General features: G+C 39.7%; 1 protein-coding gene across 3 annotated transcripts in view; it reads right to left on the bottom strand.

The window, feature by feature from the left end:
• SMYD3 (SET and MYND domain containing 3) overlaps positions 1 to 13,298 on the bottom strand; it is a 1,026,564-nt gene that overhangs the window by 157,103 nt on the left and 856,163 nt on the right. For all 3 annotated transcript variants that reach the window (XM_044004559.1, XM_044004560.1, XM_044004561.1), the window contains 2 exons: positions 5,708 to 5,795; positions 971 to 1,145 (listed from right to left, as the gene is read on the bottom strand). In XM_044004559.1, the coding sequence (XP_043860494.1) occupies positions 971 to 1,145; positions 5,708 to 5,795 (263 nt within the window). The remainder of the gene's footprint in view (positions 1 to 970; positions 1,146 to 5,707; positions 5,796 to 13,298) is intronic.

Genomic DNA, 13,298 nt, shown 5'->3' with positions numbered 1-13,298 from the left:
CCTATAAGGGTGGCACTTGAGCTGAACCTTTAGGGAAGATCGAGATTGTTCTAAAGAGGTTGTCACCAAGGGGGAGAGAGAGAGAGAGAGAGAGAGAGAGAGAGAGAGAGAGAGAGAGAGAGAGAGAGAGAGAGAGAGAGAGAGAGAGAGAGAGAGAGATGGAGATGGGTGACAGAATGTTGTGTTTGGTTAACAGCTTGTAGGCCAGTTTGAAATGTAGAAAGAATGAAAGTAATTTGCAATGCAAGAAGCCTTGAAAGGTAGGTAGGTAGAAGCCAGATTGTGAAAGACTTGACAAACCAAACTAGCAGGTCTGTATTTTATCCTAGGAGCAAAAGGGTGCTGCTGGAGCTTCTTAAATCAGAATGGGGCCCGGTCAGACCTGTGTTTTACCAATATCCATTTGGCAGCTATGTGAAGGATCGATCAATGAGGAAGACACTGGAGGTAAGGAATCCAATTAAGAACCTATTGCAATATTTCAGGTGAGAGGTAATGAGGACCTGGACTAGGGTGGTGGTCCTCTGAGGTGAGAGGGGGATGAATGTGAGAGAGGCAATGGAGACAGAATCAATAAGCCTTGACAAATGATTAAATATGGCGATGATGGAGAGTGAGGAGTCAGGGATGATTAAGAGGTTGTGGCCCTGAGAAAACTGGAAAGATAGCGGTGCCCTCTACAAAAATAGTTAAGTTAGAAAGTGGGGAGGGTTTATTTATTATTTTAAAATAATGAATACTGTTTTGGACATAATTATAGTGTTTCTTTTAGCAGAAAATATGATTTAGTTTTCTGTTAACTGAGGACGCACACCGGAGAAATCAGAATAAAATAACCTTTTCAAACGGGGTTAGGAGTCATATATAAACAACCCTTCATGAACTGGTCTCAGCTTTGGAATTCCAGTCTTTACTCAGTTGGCCACTCTATCTGGGGCAGCCGACAAACCGTTCCCCTCACAGATCCTACCTGTACGGTTCCAGGGTTCGGCTTCCAAAGAGCAAAGCATCCTCCCACAGACCAAGATTAATACAGGCATCCATTATGCAGTCGAGCATCTTTAGCTGATAGATGTTTCTGTCTGGAAGACGATCTCCATAGTTATTTATAAGAGTCTGGCATATAGCCAGAACCTGTTCCCACTCTGTTATTAACCTTAGTTAAGGATCCCTCGTCTTCATCAAGGAAAAAAAATACAAATTTAAAAAAAGAGATACTCTAAAAGGCTGAAAAGATCCAGGGCACTAACAGAAAGGAAGCTCCCATTATCCCGCACAAATGAGCTGCTGGAAAACATACTTGAAAAACAAAAAGACATCTAAGTGGCACCTTAGCTCTATGAATTCTGTTTACAATCAACAAACCATCATGGAATCAAGCCTCTGTCTCTGGTTATTACATTTTACTGGAAGAGGTATGGGGCAGGAGAGGAAAGATCAAAGAATATAACTATATATTGTTTTTTTTCTGGGGCAATGAGGGTTAAGTGACTTGCCCAGGGTCACACAGCTAGTAAGTGTCAAGTGTCTGAGGCAGGATTTGAACTCAGGCCCTCCTGAATCCAGGACCGGTGCTCTATCCATAGTGCCACATAGCAGCCCCCATAACAATATATTTTTATGACACAACTTGTAGGCCAGAGTCATCCTTTTATCACACTCCTCTTTGAATCCATCCATCCATCCATCCATCCAATAAGTATTTTATTAAGTGCCTACAAGGTTCTAGGCATTGTGCTAGGTACTGGAAATGTAAAGACAAAAACAATACTTACCTTCAAGAAGCTTACATTCTACTGAGGAAAGGAACTTGTAAATGGATAAGTAAGTATAGACATATAAAGCAATAGAGGAGGAAGTGGGATGGGTCTAACAACTGGGGGAGGGGGGGCGAGGTAGAGGCAGGAGGGAAAGTATATAGAAGGTTACACTGGACCTGAACTTTGAAGGAAGGCAGACATTTTAAGAAATGAAGGAGTCTGGGAATCTTTGCATACTGAGTTCACTTTCAAACATCTACTTTATCCAATCTGTTAAAATTAGGGATAAAGGAAACAGAAGATTTGGGGGAACTCTATCTTGATGGAGAAGTCCACACTGACAAATTTCACTGGTTACCATGACACCCAAATCTAGGGAATCTATGAAAACAGGCTTCATTCAAGTTAAGTTTAAGTGAGCAGGTAAATCAAGCCATATGAAATACACACACACATGTGTATATGTGTGTGTGTGTACACACACATATATGTATGTATGTATATACACATATATATATATATATATTTATATACTGTATTTTCAGAAAGGTAATCCTATAAATAGTGCCTATGGGTCTTTATGGAGAGTGACAAAAGGCTACAGGAAAGCAAGCCTCTCAATAGACTGTTCTGTTATAACAGGTGTTCATGGGCTCTCCTACCCCCATCCCTCCCACATACACATGTGTTACAGGGAGATTCGTTATATCACAGCCCATTTTTAGGGGTTTGATTGTAAAGTATCAGTGCCCCAAGGCTGTACTGACATCAAATAGGAACATTCCCATTTTAAGACTAACCTCCCTAAGCTTCAGTTTTCCCTCCATCTTTAAAAAGTTACCTTCCATTACCTGTTCCCCACCCATCTCAGAGGCAGAGGGACAGGATTAATGAGGCCCTGGTTGTAAAGTTCTCTAATTTTCTCCAAGGAGAATGGCCACAGGAGCATCAGTGATTGTTATCTATGTTTTCAAAAGGGCCAGACTGGAGGAGCAAATACATCAGCCTTGAATGGAGGTGCTTGCCCCCGGCCCAGGGCTAGCAAATTTATCACTGACATATAGCACACAATCATGATTTTATGTCTTTTATTACCGCTGTGAGCAGGGCCAGGCCTAGGTAAAATCATTCGCAAGACTGAGTTTATCTTTCATTCCCTTACACAGGTGCCAAACGTTAACGCCGCTCTTTGGAGTCCAAGGTCTCCTTCCCCTGTGGCCATCTCCCTACCTACTCCAACCCAGTCCAGATCCCTCCTTGTTGGACAGCACCCATCAGTCAACCAGCATTTATTAAATGTTTACTCAAATAGCAACAATAATGACAACATATAGCATTTATATATCACTTTAAGGTTTACAAAGCACCTTACATGTGTTATCTCACCTGCAGGTGGACAGTACAGTATGGAGAGGGGGAAAAGGAAAGAAGACCAGGGAGGTAGGAAGGACCCACCAGGTTGTGAAGAACTGGAAATGGCAGAGGATTTTTTATTTGAACCTGGAGGTAATGGGTGTCTCTGGAGTATATCTGGGTGGTGGTGGGGGAGCATGATAAGACCTATGCTTTAGGAAGATCACTTTTGTAATGGAGTAGATTGGAATGGGGACAGACTTGAGGCAGGGACACAATGAAAAAGCTATTGAAATAGCCTGTGCAAGAAGTGATGAGTACCTGAATGAGGCTAATCGCTATGTGAGTGAAACTATTTTGGTCATGTTAATAATGCAGATGAAATTTAATAGTATATTGTTTAAACATTTTCTGTCACAGAGCCTGTTGTTAAATATTTACCAGCACACTACTGTTCATACTCTGCCTAATATTTATTAGTTGTTATTGTGATTCCAGGTCCATATATATGTGTATGTGTGTGTGTGAGTGTATATGTATGTATGTATGTGTGTATATAAATGTATATATTTATATATATATATATAAATATATATACAACATTTTCCCCATCACTTTCTTATGTCTAGACAATCAACAAAACAATAAATCAAGCCCAGATTTGTAGTATTTCTCAGTTTCTAGTTTATAAATGCTCATGCTGAAAATTTAACTATCAGTTCTTATAAGTACCTATGAACCGGTTCTAGCATACCCCAGGTGTACTTCTGGGATTAAGATAGATTGGATAGGGGCCACTAGGTGGCGCAGTGGATAAAGCACCAGCCCTGGATTCAGAAGTACCTGAGTTCAAATGTGACCTCAGACACTTGACACTTATTAGCTGTGTGACCCTGGGCAAGTCATTTAACCCCCATTGCCCCGCAAAAAAAAAAATAGATTGGATAATTTTGGGGGGGCAACTCTTATAAAATTAAGGCATGGAATAAATACTTAAAAAGCTTGCTGGCTGCCCGCTTTCATATGAGAAAAACTCACAATATTTCATCCCTTAATTTCATATTTCAGAGGGGAACGACTGCTAGCACTTGCATTGTATCACGGCACACCTCTTTATATCGTGCAGAACACCAAAATCCCATAGATGAGGTTTTGAGCAATCTTCCTGTAGACCTTTTTCTTCTCTCTCTTCCCCAATCATTTACCTATATGATATTCTATTTCCTTAGGACTTTTCTCCCCAAAGTGACAGCTGGCTTACCTAATGAATTATTTCATGCTTTTGCATGATTTATATATTATTATCATATCTCTGTAGCACATTTTCTTTTTAATAGGTGCCTTTTGAAAGCACAGTGCCTTATCCCAAAGAAGCTGTCTTTGTGTTGAGAATTTCAAGCAGTATGGCAGGTTGGTAAAGGCCACTGAATTATGGGTGCCTAACTTACGTGTAAATCTACCTTTGCCTCTGAGGTAAAGGACTGATCCCCTGCAAGGACAGACTTTTTAGAAGACAATGACCGGGTGATATGGAACCAGCATGGAGTGGTAGCCAGGGTGCAGGGTCTGAAGTGAGGAAGCCCTAAGTTTCAATCTCAATCTCTAATACTTACTAGCAATCACCAGGTGGAAGTCAGCTTTTCTGAGGCTCCTCTGCTAAATATAAGACTCATCTAGTAAGCTTCAGGGGTTATGGGTCATAGAAGATAAGATGGGGAGCAAGGAGTTACCATGCCGTCAATAAAATAAGTAATCCTGGAAACACAGAACTTGTAATATTATTGTCTTTATATGGCACATATGTTTAAGACTTGATCCTTCTGTGTATAGGTCATTGGAAACAATTATCTTTGATAATTTAACACTGAATTTTCTTAGAAGGTTGCTGTTATAATTGACATGGCTATTCATGTATCAGATGCATTCCAAGTAATCAGGAAGGGATGACTTTGTACATTATAACATCATATTAGTTCTCATCTCCAGAGTGACATTTCTAGTTCTGCATTTATATATCACTTTGAGCATATATATAACACTGTGAGCAGCGTTCTCACACTGGAAATGCCTCTGCTCTGGTGGCCCCCTCCTCCAACTGACGAGTTTCTGCCCAGTATCACCAGTACCCAGGCCATCTCTGTTCACTTCTTTCCCAGTTCCACTTCTGACTCTCTGAACTTCCCCATCTTGTCTCCCTACAGGTCTCCTCTCCCTTTCCAGCTCCCCATTATGTGCTATCTTCCTCTATTAGCATCGAGGGTAGGAACTGTCTTTTTTGTTTTGGACTTATGTTTGTCTTCCCAGTACTTAGCACAATATCTGGCACATATTAAGTGCTTAATAGATGTTCTCTCTATCAATCAATTAAGCGATCAATCAATTCATCCATCCATCCATCCACCCATCCATCCATCCATCCATCCATCCATCCATCCATCCTCAAAAGAATGTATTTGCAGCATCTCTTCACAATACAGTGGAGATAAGGTTGCATAATAGTCAGTCATAAGGTAACCAACCACAGATAAAAAAAGAGTAAAATCGAAGTGGAAACAGACCTAAAGATTCATTCTGACCTCTTAGTGAAAGGATACTTTCTTGTGACTGGAGATCTTCAACTTTTCCCAAGGAACCTTGAACTTCCTTCCAAGCTTGTTCCTCTCCTGCTAGCATGTCAGCATCCTGATCCAGGAGTCACATTACAAGATAGGGGAAGATGGGGAAAGAAAAAAGAGAAATAAGTTAGGTAGGAAGCCAGAAATGATACTTTAACCAGGTGTATTATTACCAACAACAATGAAAATAGATGGCAGACATCATTTGGGAAATGGCTAGACAGATTGTGCTACATAACTTTAATAAAATATTACTTTATTATAACAATGATGAATGTGAAGAATTCAGAGAAGCAGGGGAAGACCTACATGAACTAATGCAGAATGAAATAAGAAGAACTAGGAAAGTAATATCCATAATAAATACAACAATGTAAATGGAAAGAACCAAAAAAAAATCAAAGCTGAATATTGTGTGATATCTTTTTCAGGGCAATGAGGGTTAAGTGACTTGCCCAGGGTCACACAGCTAGTAAGTTTCAAATGTCTGAGGTCAGATTTGAACTCAGGTCCTCCTGAATCCAGGGCCAGTGCTTTATCTACTGCGCCACCTAGCTGTCCCCTGGTGTATGATTTTAATGAGCTTGGACCTAAAGAAATATAACCCCTTCCTTCTATGCAAAGTTGGGGGCTTAAGGGAATGACAAATTACATATACTGACTCATTTGACATCTTGATTGATTTTATTGAATTTTCCCCCTTTTTTATTTTTATTCTTTGTTATACAGAAGGAATGATTTATTGGGGATGGAGAAGGTGTTTATTCAGAGACAGGTTGGGGGCAGAATGGCTAAAGTATTGCACTCAGTTCAAATCCTGCCTCAAACACTGGTTGTGTGGCCTTTCATCCTCAGTTTCCCCTGTTGTAAAATAGGGGTAACAAGAGCCCCTAAGGCCCTCATAGAGTTGTTGTGAGGATCAAAAGAGTTAATAAATAAGAAGATTTTGTAAAGCTTTAAAGCATGATATAAATGCTAGTTGTATTTTTTTTTCTGGTGAGGCAATTGGGGTTAAGTGACTTGCCCAGGGTCACACAGCTAGTAAGTGTTAAGTGTCTGAGGCCAGATTTGAACTCAGGTACTCCTGACTCCAGGGCTGGTGCTCTATCCACTGCGCCACCTAGTTGCCCCGCTAGTTGTATTTTATTCAGAAATGAATGTGATATAAAAACAAAAGCTATCAATACATTTCTTAAATGGATAAGAGGCATTAGTGAACTAATTTTCACCTGACAAAAAGACCTTTGAGGTTATTACTATTCTCAAAGACCTTTTTTCATTAAGGATTTAGCCCAAAGGCTTATAATTGATTATCTTTCAAACATTTAAAAATGAATGCTTGCAACCTGCTGAGCAAGAGAACAAGGTTACAGGAATAGGATGAGGGTGGGGGTGGGCCCAGTTAAGTCTATTTCGGGCAGAATTTAAAGGGATACCACCAGAGGGTCCTGTTAGAGAATTCCAAATGAATTCCAAACTCCAAATTTGCTATGAATGGGAGAGAAAAAAAATTATTCTGGTGAATGCAAGTGTCTAACCTTTCCAAAGCATCCTATAGACCATTATAAATCTAATTTTCCTAAAGCAATGCTTTGATCAGGCCATTCCCCTTTGCATAAGCCTTCAATACACCATCTTCAGATGAGTCCAAAATCATCAGCCTGAGAGTGAGAATGGCATGGTGTTAAGAGCACTGGTCAGAAGTCAAAAGAACCAAGTTTAAATCCAGATTCAAATCTACCATTTGCTAGTTGTGTGTTCATCAGTCAGCAAGACACTTAAAATCCTTGTCTGTCGGGGTGGCTAGGTGGCGCAGTGGATAAAGCACTGGCCCTGGATTCAGGAGGACCTGAGTTCAAGTCCAGCCTCAGACATTTGACACTTACTAGCTGTGTGACCCTGGGCAAGTCACTTAACCCCCATTGCCCTGCAAAAAAAAAAAAAAATCCTTGTCTGTCTCCTCAACTATAAAATGGATATTTATACTGCCTTCATCACAGAGTTGTGAGAAAAAGTGCTTAGTACACTGAAATGTTCTATAGAAATGAAATGTATCCACAATCAGGCTCCAAGCTACTTTTCCATTTGTTGTTAAGTCATTTTTCAGTTGTGTCCAACTCTTCGTGACCCCATTTGGGGTTTTCTCGGCAAAGACACTAGAGTGGTTTGCCATTTCCTTCTCCAGTTCATTTTACAAACGAGGAAACTAAGAAAAACAAGGTTAAGTGACTTGCCCAAGATCACACGGCTAGTATGTATTTGAGACCAGATTTGAACTCAGAAAGAAGAGTCTTCCTGACTCCGTTCCCAGCACTCTATTCAATGCACCACCTACTTATCTACTGCCTTACATGAACTTTACACTCTAGCCAAACCAGTTCACTGTCAATATACCTACCTCCACTTTCCCCACCTCTGCATCTCTGCATCTCTGGCTCATGTAATTTCCTCTGCCTAGAAGTCTATACAGATTAGCTAGAAGGGATAGCCAGGTAGCACTATTTATCAACAAAGTATCTACCTAAGTATAAATCCACAATGCTTAATGGTAGAAGGAAAGTGGTAAGAATTTGGAAGAAGAAAGGAAAAAAATAGTGGTGGTGTTCTATAGCTTGTCAAGTTAATTATTGTTGTTGTTGTTGATACTAGTAATACATTTAATGTAATGTAGCTAGGTGGTGCAGTGGCTAGAGTATTAGGCCTAAAGTCAGGAAAAACTCATCTTCCTGAGTTCAAATCTATCCTCAGAGACTTCCTAGCTATGTGACCCTGGGCAAGTCACTTAACCCTGTTTGCCTCAGTTTTCTCATTTGTAAAATGAGCTGGAGAAGGAAATGGCAAACCCTTTCAGTATCTTTGCCAAGAAAACCCCAAATGGGGTCTCAAAGGGTCAGACATGACTAAAATGACTGAACAACAAAGTAATTTAATAATTAATTGGATTGATTATCTATAATATTACTGAGAGTGTCTTTGAGAGGCAAGACAATGTGGTGAAATTTACATTTAGGTTTGTCTCTCCTGACTTCAGGTCCATCAATCTCTTCACCACAAGTACTTAAGCTCTAGGAGCCTCAGTTTCCCTATCTATAAAATGGGAATAGGTCTTTTTATTACCCTTATGCTCTTATACTACTCTGTTTTATGTTATGTTTATCTGTAAACACATGACCATTAGATTCAATCAGTCAACAACATTTATTAGGCACCTATGTGCTAGGCACTGGGAATGATGATCTCTCTTTGGACTACATCTTACTTATCCTTGTATTCTTTTAAATGTATATGGTTACTGCTTTATCCCTTCTGCTGCAGCACAAAGCACTAATTGTAAGAGGTGCTTTAATAGTCGCTTCTTAGAGGGGATGAACAGACATCAGTGTTTAAATTCTCTGCCTTTAAAAATATACAATTTCATCTACAAGGGTAAAATAAGGCTGTCTTTTTTATGGCACCTGAGGAGAAAATGCATAGATTTGCCAGGTTCTTATCCTCAGCATTTCTTTTTCAAATACATCAAAGCTTACTCTCATGTAGGACTAAACTGTTAACAAACCTTAAATTTAATAAAGAAGATGTTGCTTAAAGTACCTGGGGCCTAGGGACATGGGAGCATAACTTTGTTTTCAAAGTGGTGGAAAATACCCATTTCATACACACACATACATATATATATATATATATATATATATATATATATATATATATATATATATATATATATATATAAAGATCAAATGAATTAGTGTTGAACTGTCTTCAAAAGTTACCATTCAAACAAAATCATACTAGCCACAAAAGAAAGAGAATTGAAGAAAAAAGTAACAGCAACCTGGGAAATGATCTGTAAGAGAAAAGAAGGACCACTACCATGTTGGGTTACATTTTGGCACTCACTCCTAAGAAGTCTAGCCAAGGTAATCAAAATGCCTCTAAAGTAAAAAGGGAAGCAGAGGGGGGGAATTGACTCTCTATACCTGAAGAGCCAGATACCAGTGAGTATAGTTATGAGGCAGGAAGAATCTAGCACAGACTCTCGAGGAGAAAAATTCCAATATAGCACTGGAAAGAAAACCCATTGCTTTACACACACACACACACACACACACACACACACACACACACACACCATACAACATAGGAAACAATCAAAATGAACTATAGATTGTAACATGGAGGAAAATTTAATTTCCTGATTAATCCTGAGACTTCATGGGATAAGACCCTTGACTCAAATTTGTCTTTGGAAAGGCATGTTTTATTTAAAATGAACTGTATAGGTAAAAGATGTCTGAGGGCAGCAATACTGAATAATTAAGAAAGTAGGGGGCAGCTAGTTAGTACAGTGGATAAAGCTCCAACTCTGGATTCAGGAGGACCTGAGTTCAAATCTGGCCTCAGACACATGACACTGACTAGCTGTGTGACCCTGGGCAAGTCACTTAACCCTCTCTGCCTAGCAAAAAAAATAATAATGCAATTATATTTTAGGTGATTTCTTAAGCACCTACTATGTGCAAGGCACCTAGTGACCCAAGTTTACAAGCTTAGAGTCATCCTTGATTTTCCTCTCTCTTAACTTTAGGTGAGAATTGAAAGAAGCCAGGGAAATCAAGTGGCAGAGAGAAAAAGGGAGAGAGCTCTAGGTAGATATTTGTTGTTGTCCAGTCGTTTTTTCAGTCATGCCCAACTCTTCATGACTCTATTTGTGGTTTTCTTGGCAAGGATATGGAAGTCATTTGCCATTTCCTTCTCCAGCTCATTTTACAGATGAGGAAACTGAGACAAAGAGGGGTAAGTGACTTGGCCAGGGTCACACAGCTAGTAAGTGTCTGAAGCCAGATATGAACTCAGGAAAAGGAGTCTTCCTAACTCCAGACCCAGCAATCTATCTCCTATACCACCTAGCTGCCTTAATGAGATTACTAATCGAAATAATATAGAGGGAGAAAAGAAGAGGGGGAGTGTACCAGGACGGGGGGGGGTGGTGGTGGTGGTGGTGGATAGTGTTGAAGATGTGACTATAACCCAACACCCTCTGAATTCAAATTTGATTTTGAGATGGAATAAGGCACTCACAAGACACTGAACATTTAATAAAAGGAGGTTAACTCCACCCTAATGCAGCAAGGATATAGTGGCATTTAACTTCTCTGGATGCAGTCTCACCTTAAGCATCTGGAGACTGCCTAGTCAGTAAAACATGGTGACTCACATAATATCAGGCATCCACCAAGTCTGAGATGACCCAACTGCATGTGTCTGGGACCTTTTATATGCCCTTAGACTAGGAAACTGTGACCTATCAGGTTGGGAAGAGGGGGAGGAAGCTGTGTCAGTGAAGAAGCATCAGGAAACCATTGGTCCCATCCCAGATAATTAGTGGGCATGAAAATGACTTGGATGAAGATCCAGCATAAGAGAGAGGATCAGTCACACAGGTAGGAGGAGATGCAAGACAGCTCAGTGTCACAAAGACCCAGAGGAAAGAAAGTATCAAGGAGAAGTTGACTGACAGTAGCAAAACCTTCGGAGAGGTCAAGAAGGATGAGATTTTATTAACAGATTTAGCAATTAAGGTTATTAATTAAGATTATTATTATTAATTATTATTATTTTTTAAGGGCAATGGGGGTTAAGTGACTTGCCCAGGGCCACACAGCTAGTAAGTGTCAAGTGTCTGAGGCCGGATTTGAACTCAGGTACTCCTGAATCCAGGGCGGGTGCTTATCCACTGCGCCACCTAGCCGCCCAATTAAGATTATTATTAAGATCATTGGTAATTTTGGAAAGAGCAATTTCAGTTGAATGATGAGATTGGAAGTCTGACTGAAGAGAGTTAAGAAGGGAGTAAGAAAGAAGGAAAAAAAGTCCTTCCTAAGGAGGTTAGCCATGAAAGAGAGGAGAGATATAGAATGATAGCTAGTGATGACAGATGGACTAAATGAGGGGTGGGGATAGATAGATGATAACAGGTGACAGAGAGAAAGTAGATCTGTTCAACTTGTTTTGCTTCTGTTTTCTCTGCTGAGTAAGATTACCTTTATACTAGAAATGACCCAAGAAAGATAGAAAACAGTGTTGAACCAAGTAGGAAGATAAGAAAACATAGCTCGCCTTGATGTTTTCACATTGCCAGGCCCAGACAAAATATATCATTTAGTTTGGAGAAGAGCAAATGTTCCAATGTTCAAAAGAGGGAAGAATGGAATCTGCAAACTGTAGGCTAGTGAGCTGTTCTTATATTCCTAGTAAAATTCTAAATCAATTGGCAGGTAGGTGGCACAGTAGATAAAGTGCTGGCCCTAGAGTCAGAAGGACCTGAGTTCAAATCTGACCTCAGATACTTTACTAGCTGTGTGACCCTGGGCAAGTCACTTAACCTTGCTTGCCTCAGTTTCCTCATCTGTAAAATTAGCTACAGAAGGAAATACAAACCCTTCTAGTATCTTTGCCAAAAAACAAACAAACAAACCCAAATGGGGTCACAGAGAGTGAGGCATTACTGAAATGACTCAAGAATAACACCACCACCACATTCTAAAAGGTATTATTAAAATAATGCTTAAGGAATACCCTCCCCCAAATGGCAACCAACTAACCAAAAGAAAAAAAACAAACCCTAGCTTGTCTTCATCAAGACCAGGTCATTCAAGCGAATTTAATTTCCTCTTTTTTTAAATCAGAAGATTAAGAAACTTGTAGATCAGAGCAAGCCTAGTGATATACTTACTTAAATGTTAGCAAAGCATTTGTCAACATCTCTTATTCTATTCTTGTGGAAAAGGTGGAGGCATGTGGGCTGGCAAATAATTTGATGGATTCACTTCTTTTTTTTTTTTTTTGAGGATGGATTCACTTCTGCCAGAATGACAGAACCCCACAATGATTTATTAATGATTTGATGACCTCTTGGGAAAAGGTCTCTAGAGGAGCACCCAAGGATTCTGTGTGTGGCCCTGTGCTACTGAACATTTCTTTTCTCAGTGTATTAAATTTTTTAAAAAATTATATTACTACTATTTGGCTGTAAAACAAATTATCCGAGGAAACAAAATTTTAGGTGCCCAAAAGGGAAATGGAGAGATATATGGTGAACATGAATAAGCTGCAACACATTACCAGTAAAGAAGTGAGTAGAAGAAAGAAGCTGCATAAATAATGTTATAAGATAAATATGTGACCAGGAAGATAAATGGACCAGTCATTTATTGAGAGTGAGGGATAATCAATGGACAGCTTTCTATTCCACTGGTATTCGGGCAATGTCAAGAGACTCAGAGGAAGGTTACCAGCATGTTAGATGAACCCACTATGCAGGATAGAGACAACATAGCTAAGAGTCGCACAGTATGGAAAGGTTTGGAAGAAAAATGTTCTGCACCCCATTGGAGGAAGCGAGCATATTTATGAAATAAAAAAAATGCATCCACCTATCAAAGTTGGATCAAGGCACAGATAACATGCTTAGTAAATATCGGATATCCGAAATCTAGAGGTGAATAGATAGCAAACACAAGTGGATAACAGAGGCAGACTCCTGACAAGCTTGAATACTGTGTCAGATTTA

This window comes from Dromiciops gliroides, chromosome 4, assembly GCF_019393635.1.
Source record: "Dromiciops gliroides isolate mDroGli1 chromosome 4, mDroGli1.pri, whole genome shotgun sequence".
Taxonomy (NCBI): domain Eukaryota; kingdom Metazoa; phylum Chordata; class Mammalia; order Microbiotheria; family Microbiotheriidae; genus Dromiciops; species Dromiciops gliroides.
Note: the sequence above shows the minus strand (reverse complement) of the source record. Positions and strands in the feature narration are given on the sequence as shown.